Source organism: Trichosporon asahii, assembly GCF_000293215.1.
Source record: "Trichosporon asahii var. asahii CBS 2479 unplaced genomic scaffold scaffold00020, whole genome shotgun sequence".
In the NCBI taxonomy this organism is placed as follows: domain Eukaryota; kingdom Fungi; phylum Basidiomycota; class Tremellomycetes; order Trichosporonales; family Trichosporonaceae; genus Trichosporon; species Trichosporon asahii.
In genome coordinates, this window is record NW_014040904.1 from 25,103 (window position 1) to 39,313 (window position 14,211).

At 59.9% G+C, this 14,211-nt stretch overlaps 7 protein-coding genes and 2 non-coding genes across 9 annotated transcripts; 6 read left to right on the forward strand and 3 right to left on the reverse strand.

Annotated features, from left to right (window-relative positions):
* Positions 1–21: 21 nt before the first annotated feature.
* Positions 22–562, reverse strand: A1Q1_00335 (uncharacterized protein; the record flags this gene model as incomplete). The annotated part of the gene is made up of 2 exons (XM_014325984.1): positions 22–381; positions 467–562. The coding sequence occupies 2 exons, from the start codon at positions 560–562 to the stop codon at positions 22–24; spliced, it is 456 nt and encodes a 151-aa protein (XP_014181459.1).
* Positions 563–1,133: 571 nt separating this feature from the next.
* On the forward strand, positions 1,134–3,377 carry A1Q1_00336 (uncharacterized protein; the record flags this gene model as incomplete). Its single annotated transcript, XM_014325985.1, has 1 exon — positions 1,134–3,377. The coding sequence occupies one exon, from the start codon at positions 1,134–1,136 to the stop codon at positions 3,375–3,377; it is 2,244 nt and encodes a 747-aa protein (XP_014181460.1).
* Positions 3,378–3,793: 416 nt separating this feature from the next.
* A1Q1_00337 (uncharacterized protein) lies at positions 3,794–5,649 on the forward strand (the record flags this gene model as incomplete). Its single annotated transcript, XM_014325986.1, has 6 exons — positions 3,794–4,100; positions 4,210–4,232; positions 4,270–4,402; positions 4,450–5,336; positions 5,455–5,523; positions 5,584–5,649. The coding sequence occupies 6 exons, from the start codon at positions 3,794–3,796 to the stop codon at positions 5,647–5,649; spliced, it is 1,485 nt and encodes a 494-aa protein (XP_014181461.1).
* Positions 5,650–6,061: 412 nt separating this feature from the next.
* Positions 6,062–7,652, reverse strand: A1Q1_00338 (Short chain 3-hydroxyacyl-CoA dehydrogenase; the record flags this gene model as incomplete). Its single annotated transcript, XM_014325987.1, has 7 exons — positions 6,062–6,255; positions 6,387–6,417; positions 6,544–6,794; positions 6,956–7,035; positions 7,101–7,199; positions 7,289–7,407; positions 7,485–7,652. The coding sequence occupies 7 exons, from the start codon at positions 7,650–7,652 to the stop codon at positions 6,062–6,064; spliced, it is 942 nt and encodes a 313-aa protein (XP_014181462.1).
* A 530-nt stretch (positions 7,653–8,182) lies between these two features.
* Positions 8,183–8,266, reverse strand: A1Q1_t128. Its single transcript has one exon. It is a non-coding gene; the product is annotated as a tRNA-Met (tRNA).
* Positions 8,267–8,649: 383 nt separating this feature from the next.
* A1Q1_t118 lies at positions 8,650–8,735 on the forward strand. The gene has a single exon. It is a non-coding gene; the product is annotated as a tRNA-Phe (tRNA).
* A 706-nt stretch (positions 8,736–9,441) lies between these two features.
* Positions 9,442–10,497, forward strand: A1Q1_00339 (uncharacterized protein; the record flags this gene model as incomplete). Its single annotated transcript, XM_014325988.1, has 2 exons — positions 9,442–9,646; positions 9,701–10,497. The coding sequence occupies 2 exons, from the start codon at positions 9,442–9,444 to the stop codon at positions 10,495–10,497; spliced, it is 1,002 nt and encodes a 333-aa protein (XP_014181463.1).
* A 1,189-nt stretch (positions 10,498–11,686) lies between these two features.
* On the forward strand, positions 11,687–12,690 carry A1Q1_00340 (uncharacterized protein; the record flags this gene model as incomplete). Its single annotated transcript, XM_014325989.1, has 2 exons — positions 11,687–11,831; positions 11,900–12,690. 2 exons carry the CDS (start codon positions 11,687–11,689, stop codon positions 12,688–12,690), a joined length of 936 nt encoding a protein of 311 aa, XP_014181464.1.
* Positions 12,691–12,787: 97 nt separating this feature from the next.
* On the forward strand, positions 12,788–13,132 carry A1Q1_00341 (uncharacterized protein; the record flags this gene model as incomplete). Its single annotated transcript, XM_014325990.1, has 2 exons — positions 12,788–12,966; positions 13,060–13,132. The coding sequence occupies 2 exons, from the start codon at positions 12,788–12,790 to the stop codon at positions 13,130–13,132; spliced, it is 252 nt and encodes an 83-aa protein (XP_014181465.1).
* Between the last annotated feature and the right edge of the window lie 1,079 nt (positions 13,133–14,211).

The following is a 14,211-nucleotide window of genomic DNA, read 5'->3' on the forward strand; positions in this document are numbered from 1 at the left end:
TTGCTTGCGGGACGCCAGAGCCTACTCCTCTACAACCTCGTAGTCGACGCCGATGTACTCTCCACAGCCGGGACAGCCAACGACATCGACACCGTCCTCCAACTCTGGGACGGTGATGACATAGTCCTGCCCACAACGACACTCGAGCGTGTACTCTTCTGGCTCGTCCTCGTCGGGTTTCGGCGTGAACTCTTCCAACGAGACGTACTCTCGTATCCGCGGTCCCTTGGGCTCGGGCACATCACGACACGAGGTGGAGGCAAAGTACTGAGCGTCGAACTCTTTCCGCCGGCTGGGATCGGAGAGCACCGCGCGGGCTTCATTCACGAGAACGATGTCGACGGGGGATACATCGCCCGCTCGTCTTTTGTCGGGATGACTCTGCCATTGTCAGTTTCAGCTGCTGGGAAGATGAAGCTCAAGGGGCGTGCAAGGTGCCCCTCGGGTCAGTAAGTTTCAGACGTACCAGGAGCACAAGACGACGCCACGCGCGAGTGATCTCTGCTGGGGTCGCTGTCGGGTCGACGCCGAGCACGGCGTAGTAGTCGGGAAGCTGGGCCATGGGCTCGTTGTCAGCCCGCTCGGTCAGCAGGGCAGCGTGCGGGAGTGCGGAACAGGAGGTGAGGGGTGACGGATTCGAACTTTTTGGGTGGCAAAGAAACATGACGAGCCAGGGGCGGCGCGTGCACGGCCGGCGTTATTCGACCCACCCACTTTAAAGATTGAACGGCGACCTCTGCCCATCCCCTCGTCGGCTCCTCGCGCTCGACTCGTCTTCGCGTCGCCGACAGAACATCCTTCCACCACCCTTTCTTCTTTCCCACCTTTTGCAACCCACAACCCCAAAACAGTAGCTTGCCCAACGCTACTGATCGCATCTCCGCCCTTCAGTCCCCCACTCAGTTCCCGTATACCCCGTTGTCGCAAGATAATTCTTTCCGGAATCGAGTGACCCACCTGCAGGCCTTTTGTTTGTTTGTGTACCAAAAATCTCCGTGAGTAGTAACCCTCCGTCGCGTTCGACCGGCACCACTCATTGCTTCCTTTGCCACCGGCTGACACCCTCCTCAGCCTGTTTAGATTCATTTATAGTACGCGCTTCATTGCAAGCACCCGTTCTCACCACCGCCCAGATGACCGACGCCGCTCCCGAGACTTCGTCGCCTGCCGCACCTACCCCTGCTGCTGCCGCCGCTTCGACGTCGACCACCCCGAAGACTACCGCGCCGAAGCGCAAGACGAAGTCGCGCCGCAAGACTCGCCGTCGTGACGGCTCCGACTCGGACGCAAGCTCTGATGGAAGTGTCTCCGACGCTGCTGCCAACGCTGCACCCAAGTCTGCCAAGGGCAAGGGCAAGGCGAAGCAAAAGCCATTGTTCCCCGAGTCGTCCCACACCACCCCCTTAGTGTGGGCCGACGCCGACGTCTCGCAAAACGAGATTGTGTCCTTCGACTTTGGCGACAGCAGCAGCAAGAGCACCAAGCCCGCCGCCCCCGCTCCCGGCAAGCCGCAGCGCGAGTTCACCGAGGAGCAGAGGAAGCGGCACGAGGAGAAGCTTCGCATCAAGAAGGAGAAGCAGAAGGCGAAGCGCAGGGCGGCGAAAGAGGCCAAGGCCAAGGAGAAGGAGGCCGCGGCCGTGAAGGACAGCAAGCCGAAGGACGATGCTGAGAAGACCGACGCCGCCTCAAAGGCTCCGCAACCCAGCAAGGAGGACGCGTCGCTTGCCGCTTCCACCTCGGCCCTCAAGCTTGACGATCCCGCGCCTGCCCCCGCCTCGGTTCCCACGTCAACACCAGCTTCTGCACCCTCAACCTCTCCCCCGACCGCCGCTGCTACCGCTACGACCACTCCCGCCGTTCGTCCGAACCCGCCGTTCGCTCCCCACCGCCCGCTGCGCGAGCGACTGTCGAACCCGCCCGAGGGCCGCTTCGCGCCCCGCCCGCCCCACTGGGCTAACGACCAGCGCCAGCCTGTCCGACCTATGCCGGACTTCTGGCGCGGGCGTGGTGGACCCCGCGGCATCCCCCGTGGTGCGTTCCGCGGCTTCCCCCGCGGTCGTGGGCGCGGTGGGTTCGGCCCCTTTGGACCTGGTGGGCCTCACTTCCGCCCGCCATTCCGACCCCAGGGCCCTCCCCACGGACCGCCAAACGCTGTTAACGCCGCTGTGGCGAACAACGCCTCCAGCACCCCGCCCGCCAACGCTCCGTCTGCGCCGCGCGCCATGATCGACTCCTCCGCAGCTTCGGGCTCAGGAACGACACCGGCATCGGAGCAGCCCGAGACGACCGAGACTGCGAAAACTACGGAGCCGGAGTCCGCCGACAAGCCGCAGCCGACGCCAGCTCAGCCGCAACAGCAGCAACCCGCTCAGCCGCAGCAGCCTGTCGTTCCTCCTCAGAGGTTCCGACCGAACATGCCTCGGCCTGACGGACGATGGGGCCACGACGGCTTCCACCAGCACATGCGGGAGGATGCCTTCCGTGCGAACCGTGGTATGCGCGCTCGGGGACGTGGACGGGGTTTCGCTCCTCGTGGCGGCTTCCGGCCATTCTTCAACCACCCCGGACACCTGCCGACGCCAGAGGTGTCGCCCGATCGTGCCGAGAAGCCCGCTGCTACTGCAGCTGCCCCCGCCGCGCCCGCTGCCAAGCCGACGGAGAGTGCCTCGATCGAGGCGCTGCTGGATGACTCTGGTGCCGTCACTGTGCGGTTGCCGGGGGAGACTGAGACTGTGGCCGTTGACCCCGTGCCCGTCGACACCCGCCCGCCCTCTCAGCCAACGGACCTTGTGTCACAGTCGCCTCTGCCGCCGGCGTTCACCCCCTCGAACCCTTCTCCCGGACCGTACTCTGACGCCGGCTCAATGAGCTCGTCGGGTTACGTTGGTCCGATCCCCGCAGAGTACTACGGTGGTGTCGCTTTCCGCCCTCCTCCCTACCGTGGCTTCCAGTCGTTCACGCCTGAGCCTTTCCAGCCTGGACACGCCTCGCACCCATCGCATGCGTCTCGCGGCTCGTTCTCTGGCTTCTTCAGCGGCAGCCCGATGGATCCGCGCGCCGGCTCTCCGTTCAACCCGTACGCGCCCGGCTTCGTTATGCCCACTGCGGTGGGCAAGGATGTGACGGGTGAGCCGAAGAGCCCTCATTCGGAGGGCACGGACTCTATGCCTGGTCAGATCCAGACGCCTGAGTTCGCGATGGCTCCGTACTACTACAACCCATACGCTGAGCAGCCGATGGGTCAGATGGGCCAGATGGGCGGTATGGGAGGCGTGTTCTACCCGCCGCCGCAGGGGTACTGGCCGCAGCAGTATGAGCAGGGGATGTACGCTGGATTCGAGGGCGAGTACCAGAACCAGCAGGGACACCAGTTCTAAGAGCAAAACCTTTCAGCATTCAAACCAAACCAAAGCCTTAATTAAGATAAAACTAGACTGTATGAAAACACCAATGCAATGCATCATCATCTCATCGTTCCGTATCTTCCTTCCTTGGTGGTTTGTTTTGATGAAAGCAGTCTGGAGCCAGTTGAAACAACGTTGAGCGGAAGCAAAGTTGGGTAAGGGAGGGTGGGGTGCCTGAAACGACCTGACGCGGATGCCGCCACCGACGCGCGCGTTGACACTGCGAGTCCACGACACTGACCATCCGGCGACCACCACGCTAGATACCTGTCTTCCTCGACTTCAACTTGCAGTCAACACTCCCTTCCCTCTCGTTTTCACCCAACAGGCGACAGACGATCACAAACCCACTCATCTCTTCACATCAACATCAGACGGCGGCGACCAGCATGCAGGCATCAGGTCTGCTGACGCCGCGTCCCTCCCGCGTGCCCTCAGGCAGCGGGGCACGCACACCAACAGCAGCCGGCCCCTCATCAAATCCGGCAGACTCAGTGGACCTGTGGGAGGACATTCTGCGCAGTGCGGACCGGGCCAAGACGCACGCGCACAAGAACATTGTGCTGCTCGCCGAGCGTCATCGCGGACGCACACATCTGCTCGACAAGCTGGCGGGGAAGCGCAGACAACGGCCCGAAGGTGCCTCGGCACTGGCTATCGGGTATCAGGTTCTTGAGAGCGAGGATAGGGATGAAGGTAAGCTGTTTCCTCGTGGGCTTCAGCTGACAGACAGACGCTGCGCCGCCCGTGTCCGTGTTCTACCCGCCATCATCGCACCCGACCTTGCTCAAGCTTGTTGACACAGCGCTTCCGCCGAATCCTCTACCTGTGAGTTGCAACGAGGAAGGCATGAGCTAACAAACAGGACACGGCCGTCGTCATTGTGCTCGACTGGACCAAGCCGAGCAGCATGGTGCGCGAGCTCCTGACGTGGCTGTCGTGGGTCGACGGCTGGGCGCAGCGTGTCAGCAAGGACACTGACGAGATGCGAGACCGATGTGAGTTGTCTTGATTCAGCTGCTAGTACAATTCAACTAACCCCCAGTGCAAGCACATCTGCAGCATTACACCGAGCCTCCAGCCCCAGGCACGCCAGCACCGACAAAAGCGCTCGGCACAACGCTCCTTCCCCTCGGACCGGGGACGCTGACGCTGAACCCGGCCGGCGTCCCGATCATCGTGGTTTGCACGCGCGCAGACCAGATGGACTCTGTCGGCGACGAGATGGGCATGAAGGGCGGGAGCTGGGAGGAGCGCACAGACTGGATCCAGCAGGTGCTGCGCACGATCTGTCTCTCGTACGGCGCGGCGCTGTTCTACACCTCGCAGACGCAGCCGCAGACCTACACGCTGTTGCGGGACTATCTCGTGCACCGGCTCTACACCACTCCAGGGGCCAGCGGGGAGCCCGTCGCCCGATATCCATTCGCGCACCGCGCCAATGTGCTTGATCGGGACGCCGTCCTTGTCCCCGCGGGGTGGGACAGCTGGGGGAAGATCAACGTGCTGAGGGAAGGCTTCGACCTGCAGCGCGTGCACAATGCGTGGGAGTCGTCGATCAACCGTTTCGGTCAATCAACAGACGCAGACGAGGAAGCCATCGATGACCTCTGGACAGCCATGGTGCCGGATACAGAGAGGCCGAAGAACCGGAACGACGGCGCGATCACAACCACATCAGAGGGGGAACAGGCCTTCCTCGCCAAGCAACTCGAGGCACTCATGAAGGACCCGAACCGCGACCCGAGGGCTAGTTTCCGACACGCCGTCAACAGTGCGGCGGCGAATGAGGGCGAGGCTCCGCAGCGCTTCGGAGGCGTCGTGGGACCCATGGGCGCCGGTGGCCTGAACCTCCCGGGCGTCGAGAAGGCTATGGCAGAGATGGAGGGCGGGGACGACGTCAAGGAGCGCTTTGCAAGGATCGCGAGGAGGGTGAGTCTTGGGTCGTTGGAAGCAGTCCCGAGGTCGTTGGAGGCTGGTCGCGAGTCGACGACCGCCATGCAGTCCAGCTAAACGGCGATGTTTGTGAAGGGAAAGCTGACAACCACAGCAAGAAGGCAAGCCTCAGAGCCCGCCAAATGAGCGACCAGCCGTGCCCAACGAGGCACTGCACAACTTCGTAAGTGCTCCTTCCGCGCTGCTCAGCTCCTCTTTTGAAGCTGCTAGCTGACAATCCCAGTTCCAGGGCCTGCTCGCCAAGAAGTCGGGCGGCACGCCGACCCAGACGCCGACCAAGTCGAAGTAGACCCGCTCGAAGTAGACCCGGTGCTCGAATCACTCGTTCGACAGTGGGCATAAGTCATGCCTTCACCAAACGATACATAGCATCCACAACCACGACTTTCGGCAAGACAGCCGACCAAAGCTTAATAATGTGTTATTCCTGTGCATAGAGACGACCCCGTGATAGGATGTAGTAGGGTTTCATGTACAGTGTGCAGCTACCCTCCGCGATGGCAGGGAGTGAGGGATAGCATCGAACTTGTCTGACGTCGAAACGATTTTGGAAGGGCTCAGCATGTCATTTGGTGCGGCCGCCTAGCCCAATCAATGCAAGCGATACATTTCTCTATAGCGCCTCCTTCCTCTCGACCTTCCTCGCTGGCGTTCTACAGACGGAGCAGCTCACGATCGCTCGCAGCGCTTCCGCCCGCGACTTAGGTGAGGGACTTCTTCCCCTTCTGCTCATACTTGTAGAAACCCTCTCCACTCTTCCGCCCCAGCTTGCCCTGCGCGACGAGGTCCTGGATCAGCGTGCCCTGCGGCTCGACGTATGCTTTGGGGATGTAGCCCTGCTCGGCGCGCTTGACCCAGCCCTTGCCGACGAGGAGGTTCGTGTCTGTCTTGTTAGCTTCGAACGTTGTCGCGAGCTGGGAAAGGGAAGGGAAGGGAAAGAGAAGGGAAGTGAATGAGAAGAGGGCTGTGCAGGGAAGAATGGAAGAATTGGGGGGGGGTGAGGACAAAGATGAAGGAGGAACTCACCGAGACCGACATAGTCGAACAGTTCGAAGGGCTGTTTGTCAGCTTTTTTGTTCTGTCTCTCAAGCTTCGCGATCCATCAAGGGTCCACCGCCTCTGCGGGCGGTGTACGTCCAGAAACGGGCGTTGACTCGTGCGTCGAGCCTCTGAATGAACTCACGCCCATGGGGTGCCCGGCACCCAGCTTCATGGCGGTGTCGACGTCCTGGAAGGTGGCGTCTCCGCGTTCGACCATGCGGATCGCCTCGCGGTTCAGCGGCATCAGGAGCCGGTTCACGATGAATCCGGGCGTGTCCTTGGCGCGGATCGGCTTCTTCTTGAGCGACTTGCCAAAGGCGTAGAGCGCGTCGTCGACCTCGGGCAGCGTGTCTTCCGTGCGGATCACCTCGACGAGGCGCATGACGGGGACGGCTGAGTGTCAGCTTGGCGTTCAGAACCCCTTAGCTTGTTGCCCTTGTGGCCCCCTTTCCACAAGATTGGAAAGGAGGGGCCGGAATGGGTGCGATCGTGTGGGAAACAGGGAAAAGGGGAGGTGATCGGCGCCCTTGTCCTTCGAGCTTCAGCCGACTCACGATTGAAGAAGTGTAGACCGCCGAAACGCTTCTTCCTCTCCTGCGGACACTTGGCGTTGATCTCCTTGATAAGGAGACCGCTCGTGTTCGACGTAAAGATGCACGAAGGCCTGGCGTCAGCTGCTGAAAGAGAGTTCAAGCTTACTTTGCAACGGTGTCGAGATATTTGAAGAAGTCCTGCTTAATGGCAAGGTCCTCGATAATCGCCTCGATGACAAGGTCAGCGTCCTTGACGGCTTCGGCGCTGAGGTCAGCTCACATGAGACTGCGAGGTAGGAAGCTGAAGGTGGTTCTTGGCCCCAGCCGGATGGCAGAGTCCCCCGAACAACTCACCGGTCAGTGGTCGTCTTGATGGCCTTGACGATGCCGTCGATGATGGGCGCCGTGTCTGTGCCCTCGGGTGCCATGTGCTTCGCAATGCGCTCAGAGGACTTGCGAATGATAGCGAGGCCCTTCCTGTCTGTCAGCTCGCAAGTTTGTTCGACTGAGCTCACTCGAGCGCCTTGTCGTTGACGTCCCAGAGGCGCACGTCGTATCCCGCAAATGCCGCGACCTGCGCAATACCAGCGCCCATCAAGCCCGCGCCGTACACAGCAACGACCTTGATCTCGGGCTTGGCGATGCCTGAGCCAGAGCCCGATGCGGGGGCAGTTGAAAGATGGGACTGGATAGTCTGCAGACGCTTTGTGGCCGACATTGCTGCTGCTGAATGATGGAGTGGAGTGAGGGAAGGCGACAAAATGAGGTGAAGTGCGGTTGTGGGCTGGAATGTTGTCACTTGCCGACGGGCGGCGGCGTTGACCGGTCAAGTAACCGGATAGCCGGCGCCCGGTCATTCACTAGCGCGGGGGATCCACTCCCTGCTCCATGTCGTGCGTTGGCCAAGAATGTCAAGAGACTGCGGTTGGTGAACGTGGTGGCGAGGATGCGGCTGATGACAAGTACAGTTCCAGAGAAGGAGGAGCATTGTGCAAAGAACATGCGGATGCAAGAAAACGCGGAGGGGCGACGGAAGGAGCACCAGGGCACGTTTCAAGAACCACAGGCCGCGGCGAAGGTCAAACAAAAGGAAGCCTAGCCTCGGGCGTCATGGCGCTAAACCATGCATCCATCCATCATCAGTTAGTGGCACTCCTGGGCTGCTCTGCTCACAACACCACCCTACTCATGTCTTCCTCATCGCAGAAAGAACGCACTGCCTCCCCAACATCCAAAAGAGTTACTTCGTGCCCCCACTCAGAATCGAACTGAGATCTAGAGATTGCAACTGAGCATATGAGACTCGCGTACTAACCATTATACTATAGGGGCCGTGCTTCTCGAAGCCGATGTCGAGACATCCGCCGCGTCGCCTATCAATCCGCCCGTAGAAACGAGAGTGTTGCAAGCAGGAGACTGAACGAACGAACGATCGCGAACGAGCCTGTACGGCCGTCGAAGGATGGGAATGCCAGAGAACATCAGGTGAAACAGAGGACATTGCAACGCCTACCCCACGCGTTTGTGGCGCCCCAATTTTCCGCGGGCAATCCAACGTAACTTATTCCGATTCTGCCAACGGACATCCTTCAAGACAACCACTGTCCTTCCCCAATTGCTACCGACTCCACGCTTTGGAGTGGTTACAGATGCATCACTTGGCACCGAAAGCGGCCCCGAACGTCCCTCCAAGCGATCGGCGCCCAACAAGCCTCGGGATGATAGCTCAGTTGGGAGAGCGCGAGAGTGAAGCTTCAGAAGTCAATTCTTGAGGTCGGGCGTTCGATCCGCCCTCGTCCCATGTCATCACTTGCCTCGCCTGATCCTCCGGGAGATGGTTCTAGAGGCCTTTGGTTATTGCTTTTGGACCGGAGAGAGGTGGTCGGCGGCAGTTCATCGGAGTCACGCGGACCGCAGAGAGCATGGAGCCACAGACAGCACCCTTGTAAGCGGCTTGGAAGTGCAGACGGCGAGGACCCATACCTCAGCTCGGACGCATACACGCTCACTGTCACAACGGTATGGTGCTAGATTACGCGTTTCCAGCCGGCCGACTCAGCCAGCGTACACGCTTTTGCGACTCGCACCTTACGGTACCCTTGTCCATCACTCAGACGCGGTAAGGTCCCCAGTCGATCTCGAAGCTCTATCACCAGGGTCCAGGGCCAGATCAGTTCGCGTCATCGTGTGTGGCAGCCAACCCACCACTTCCAAGTCGGGTCATGTCCACCATCAGCTTGCGCGTTGTGTGTCCACATCACGAATGGCTGGAAGCACGCAGCACACAAGGAGCAGGTGCCGCTGATGCTTAGAGAGCTCAGGAGGGGTGTGCAGTCTTTCTCGTTCGATTTCTACTTTCTCTTCTCCCCCTATCCTCATCAACAATTCTATCCTTCCAACACTCAACCACTCCTCCTACTCTCCGTCATCGATACGGTTTCGAAACCACACGAGTTCTGGAGCCTTCCGACCTTGCTCACACAGCACCCTCCGTAGCAGCAGTCAAGATGGTCCGCCGCGGCCCAGGAGGCGCCTGGACTGAAGACACCAGGTCCACGATCTACTTTCCTGAGGATGTAATGGACACATACGTCGGCCAGTGGCATCAGACCAACCGTCGCCCAGCCGTTCTCGGTAACAAGGGCGAGCGTAGCCGCTGGATCATGGTTGGCCTGCTGCTCTGTTGCTTCATCGTCTGGATCGTCAGCTGCTGTAAGTTGAACTTTTCCCGGCCTCCACTGACCCCGACCCCAGTCACGGCCGTAGGTCCCCAGATGCACTCTTCGTGCATGCTGCACATCCGCAGCGAGCCTTACGTTTCCGGTCCCGAGGGAGTCGACCTTTGCTTCGGGCTCCACGGCTACTACGACCGTTCAACCAACACCACCATCTCCCAGCACGGGTACAACATCATGGAGGTCGTGCGCAACGCGACTGACTACCCTGACCTGAACATGAAGCTCGGCCCTGTCACGCGCGGTTTCGGCATGACCTACTTCTGGACCGGTGAGTGCACCTCCTCATCAGCGCTGACCCCAGTGATTCTGTTCTTCTACATTGGCGCGCTTGCCGCTGACGTCTTCCCGTCCCTGCCCGACCAGCAGCCCCTGTCCGGGATTGGCACCACGGTCCACTTCGTCCTCATGTTCGTCAACATCATCCCGGTGGCGATCAACCTCTCCGTCTTTGTTGGTGTGCGCAACACGCTCATCCAGCAGGGCAAGGAGCACGCGGGCGCCTTCAAGGTCTCTCCTGTCGGCGCACTGGCCTGGCTTCAGCTCCTGTCCCTGTTCGTGTTCTGGGGCGCCCTCGCGGCAGCCCTCCTCATGGACTTCCGCGAGGACATCTTCGAGCAGAGGTCTCACGAGCTCCGTCCCCCGCCCGCCAACCGCCGCTTTGGACCTACGGCCGACGCTCACGCTTTCCCCTACTACTTCCACACTCAAGCGGGTATGGATGTGACCACCCCCGTTACGCCTCCTTCGTCAATCTACGTACCTGGAGGCATGGAAGTTCATCCTCGCCAGGCCTTCGGAGAGGACTGGCATCGTCACCAGTCCTAAATTGGCATTGGGGTCTCATCCGCCCCAGTCTGCACTCTCATAGACTCGCCATCCCTACCCGCTGCGCGACGCACAGCTACAAACCATGTTGTGTATCCTCCCGTAAAGCTCCATTCATCATACCCCAGACTCCCGTTACCCCGTCCGCTACCATTAATGCGCAACTGAAAGGAAGCGTTTCGCCCGTACATAATTGAATTGAAACTTTCCAAAATCCCCCCAAATAACTCGAACTGCCTCTGCCGTACTCATGCCCGTCGTTTCCGTAGTTTCTATGCATTCTGAAGCAAGTGAATGATTGTGCACGTGTTTGAAGGTCATAGGACAAAGATGATGCACTGTCGAACGGGCCGCGGGGGTGCTGTGTGTTTATCCCGCGGCGGAGTGCCAAGATGTTTGCTCATCTTGTCCGAGATGCAGCGACGTTGCGCATCAGGAGGACTAGGTAGACGCCAATCATCGCCCCGCTTTGCAATTCCAGCTCCGACATCATTTGCTGTGCCACTCAGAATCTGTTGATGCGCTGCTCACAGTCCTATTGTTAAACTGTCAGACCTGCAAAACTGTTCTGGACAGTCGCGCGATGTCGTCCATCATCGTGGGGCTATCGAGCGGCACGGCTTCCTCGACGGTGTCTGGGCCACTATCCCAGTCCTGATGCGGTAGTAGAGCAGTTTCATAGCTGGACCCAGAGTCCGGATGCTCTTTGCGGTCGTATATGAGAGACACCTCTCGGCGGCCGGGGCCTGAGGTGGCCCACCGCTGTCCGTCTCTGTGCACCAGCGGGCGAGAAGACGGGGCATCACTATTTGCATCACCATGCGGCCTTAACCCATCGGGTGGTCGCATGCACACAAGAGCCTCGAGGTGTTGCGCTCTCCATTCCTCATGGTGGTACAGCTGCGCTGACAGCTTTGGCACCCTGCTCCAGCCTCGCACGCTCGCCCCCTCTTTGCGGCCAGACTGGCGCCGCAGCCGGTAAGTCCGTTTTGTGCACCAGCAATCCCCTTCCGAGCCACCGTTTAAAAGGACGTATTAGTCACCCCTCACTCTTCCGACTCATTTCTCCTCCTCTCTGCTCATTTCCGTGTCCCTATCCTTTGCCCTATCTAGTCGAGCTCTTTCCAACACTCGACGCATTTTCCACCGAACCCTCCGTCACCTTCTCCGTCTGCACAAACAGAGCAACATGGAGCAGGTTCACAACGGCGGCGTCCCGCAGGCGCGCTTCCCTAACTGGAGCCACGCCCGGGTCCGCCATCTCGCTAGCACGACCTACGCCATGGTCACCGTTGGCCTCCTCCTCGCATGGACTCTGTTCATGCTCTCGTCCTGTGAGTTCATTTGTGTGGTTAGAGCTCGACGCCATTCCGCCTCCTTGGATAACTTTCGCTAACTCCAGTTTCCGGCATCATCGCCACTGATCTCTGCCTTCTCTCCGTCCGCGAGTCGGCCATTGGTGGCACCAGCCTCTGTTTCGGCACCCTTGGGTACGCGCAGCGCATCGTGCACGACCCCATTCGCCCCAACACAGATGAGCTCATCCGCACCGTCGAGGATATCGGGTACAACGTCACCCACGCTGTGTGGGAGTCCTACGGCGTCGCCATCAATGACAAGTGGGCTCTGCATACCCGTGGCCTTGTCATGTCGCCCGTCGCGGCCGGCGCTATGGCTTTCGACTTTGCCTGCCATCTTGGCCATCACCCGGTTGGCTCTCACGCCCTTGCAATCCTTATAACCTTAATCACGGTGGTTACCGAATGGATCGTCTTCGACGGGGTCCGCATTGACATCAAGACCAACGCTCCCGGACTGGAAGTCTCGGCTCTTGGTCTCGTCCTCAAGCTCCAGCTCGCCGCCTTCATCATGATGTTCCTCGGCATGCCTCTTGTCTGGCTCAGCAAGGAGCTCCACTTTGAACTCCTCCTTCGCAACGATGAGCTTATTGCCAACATGCCTGTCGGCTTGGAGGTCGCTCCGGACGGTGGTAATACTGGTGGCACTGCTCACGGCGATCGTTTTGCTGACGTGGCCCCCTCCGACGGCCGCATCGAGATGCCTCGCTGCCGCACCCCTCCTCCGCCCCTCGGAGCTCCCCGCGCCTCGCCGTCCGATACCTCGTCGCGTTCTCGCTCTCCGTCGCCCCCTCGTACTCCCTCTGCTCAGATCCGCCGTGGCCGTCGCACCTGACATGGAGACCGTCGAGATTCAGTCGGGTGCCCCCTGTAGCAACGGGCGCGAGTCAATCGGCGCCGCCGACGGTGAGATCGGCCGTCCCCACGACATTATGATCGGCGGCGGTGCTGCCAACGACTTCCTCGAGCCTACGGAGGTGCCGACTGGTCCTCGTCCCCTTCCCGCCGACATGACCCCGCCCCGGGCCAGAGTCGCCCAGTGGAGGCAGACGACTACCGACGCCGTCGACCCCCGTGACCTTCCCCGTTGGAACCACGATGCTCCTGCGGAGTGAGGCGCCAGACGAGCCCACGCTGCGCCAACTCTCTGCAGGGCATTAATAATCAATCGCGAAGGGTTAGTCATGACTGACAACCTATGTAGTGCAGGGAGGGTGGACGAAGATGGAGGTCCATATGCAACGACTGATGGCGAGGGGACCCTGGAAGCACCCTGATATTATCACATGCGCCGCGGATTGAGGCAAAGAGTGACCGACCTCAAGTTATGTCGTCTCCTGCACTCCTGACCCAGTATTGCTCGGCGGACTCACAACTTGGCTTCATTGCCAACGCACATGATTGAGGCGGACAGCTCAGTGTCGCACAGGCCATTTCAGCGAGGTAAGATGGCGCGGACTCTGTGGCATATCACCCAATAGGCATAGATGCATAGATGTAGCCATACACGTGGGTTGAAACAGGTGGATTTGGTCAGACGCCAGTACAGTGCATGGCACTGTGAGTTCGCGACCGTGGGAAAGGCAAGCTCCGACCCCATTTTCGACAGTTTCGATACGTCAACCGTTGGAAACGTTGTTGCGGTTCTTCCTCACCTGATAAGACCCATCCTTACCTTTGCAACCATGAAAGTCCTTGTCTCCCCGGTGACCTAGGATAAGTCGCGTCTGAGAAGACTAACGCTCTCTCCCACTCTACACGCGCCTTTTTGTCCTATCTGGCCTCACTCCCGTAGAGAGGCCTTTTCTAGTTCCTTCGGTGCCGCCCATCGGTCCCGTTGTTGAAGTTAATAGGTTCCCCCTCTCTCTCTTTCCCCGAGACGCCATACAAAACGCCCTGGTGGAGAGTTTCCACCCCGTGGAAACTTCCCACGGTGGCCCTCGGCTCACCGGTCCGTGATTAGTGCTTATCTTTCGCTCTCTCAGTCATGCTTCTGCCCTCCCTGGACCCCAGCGCCCGAATCCTCCACAGCGGCCCCATTGCTCGGTGATCTGTCAAACCTGGACGTTCAGATGGAACTGAAGGGGGCTTTGACATTCATGGGAGACCGACTACCCATGCACCGCCACGATTTCCTCGAAGTCCCCGTCGGTGCCCTATGGTGTGAGGAGACATTGTCGAGCCAAGCACTTCGAGAGGCAGGCGAAGTGATCAACCGGCTCTGTGAAAGGATCACCACCATCGGCGAGGAGCACACAATCGATCAAGTGAGGGATGCGGTGCCGCGGCTCACGAAGATGGAGTGGTACAACGATGCCTGCCTCTTTGTGCTGATATCGGCGTTGATCCATCAGCC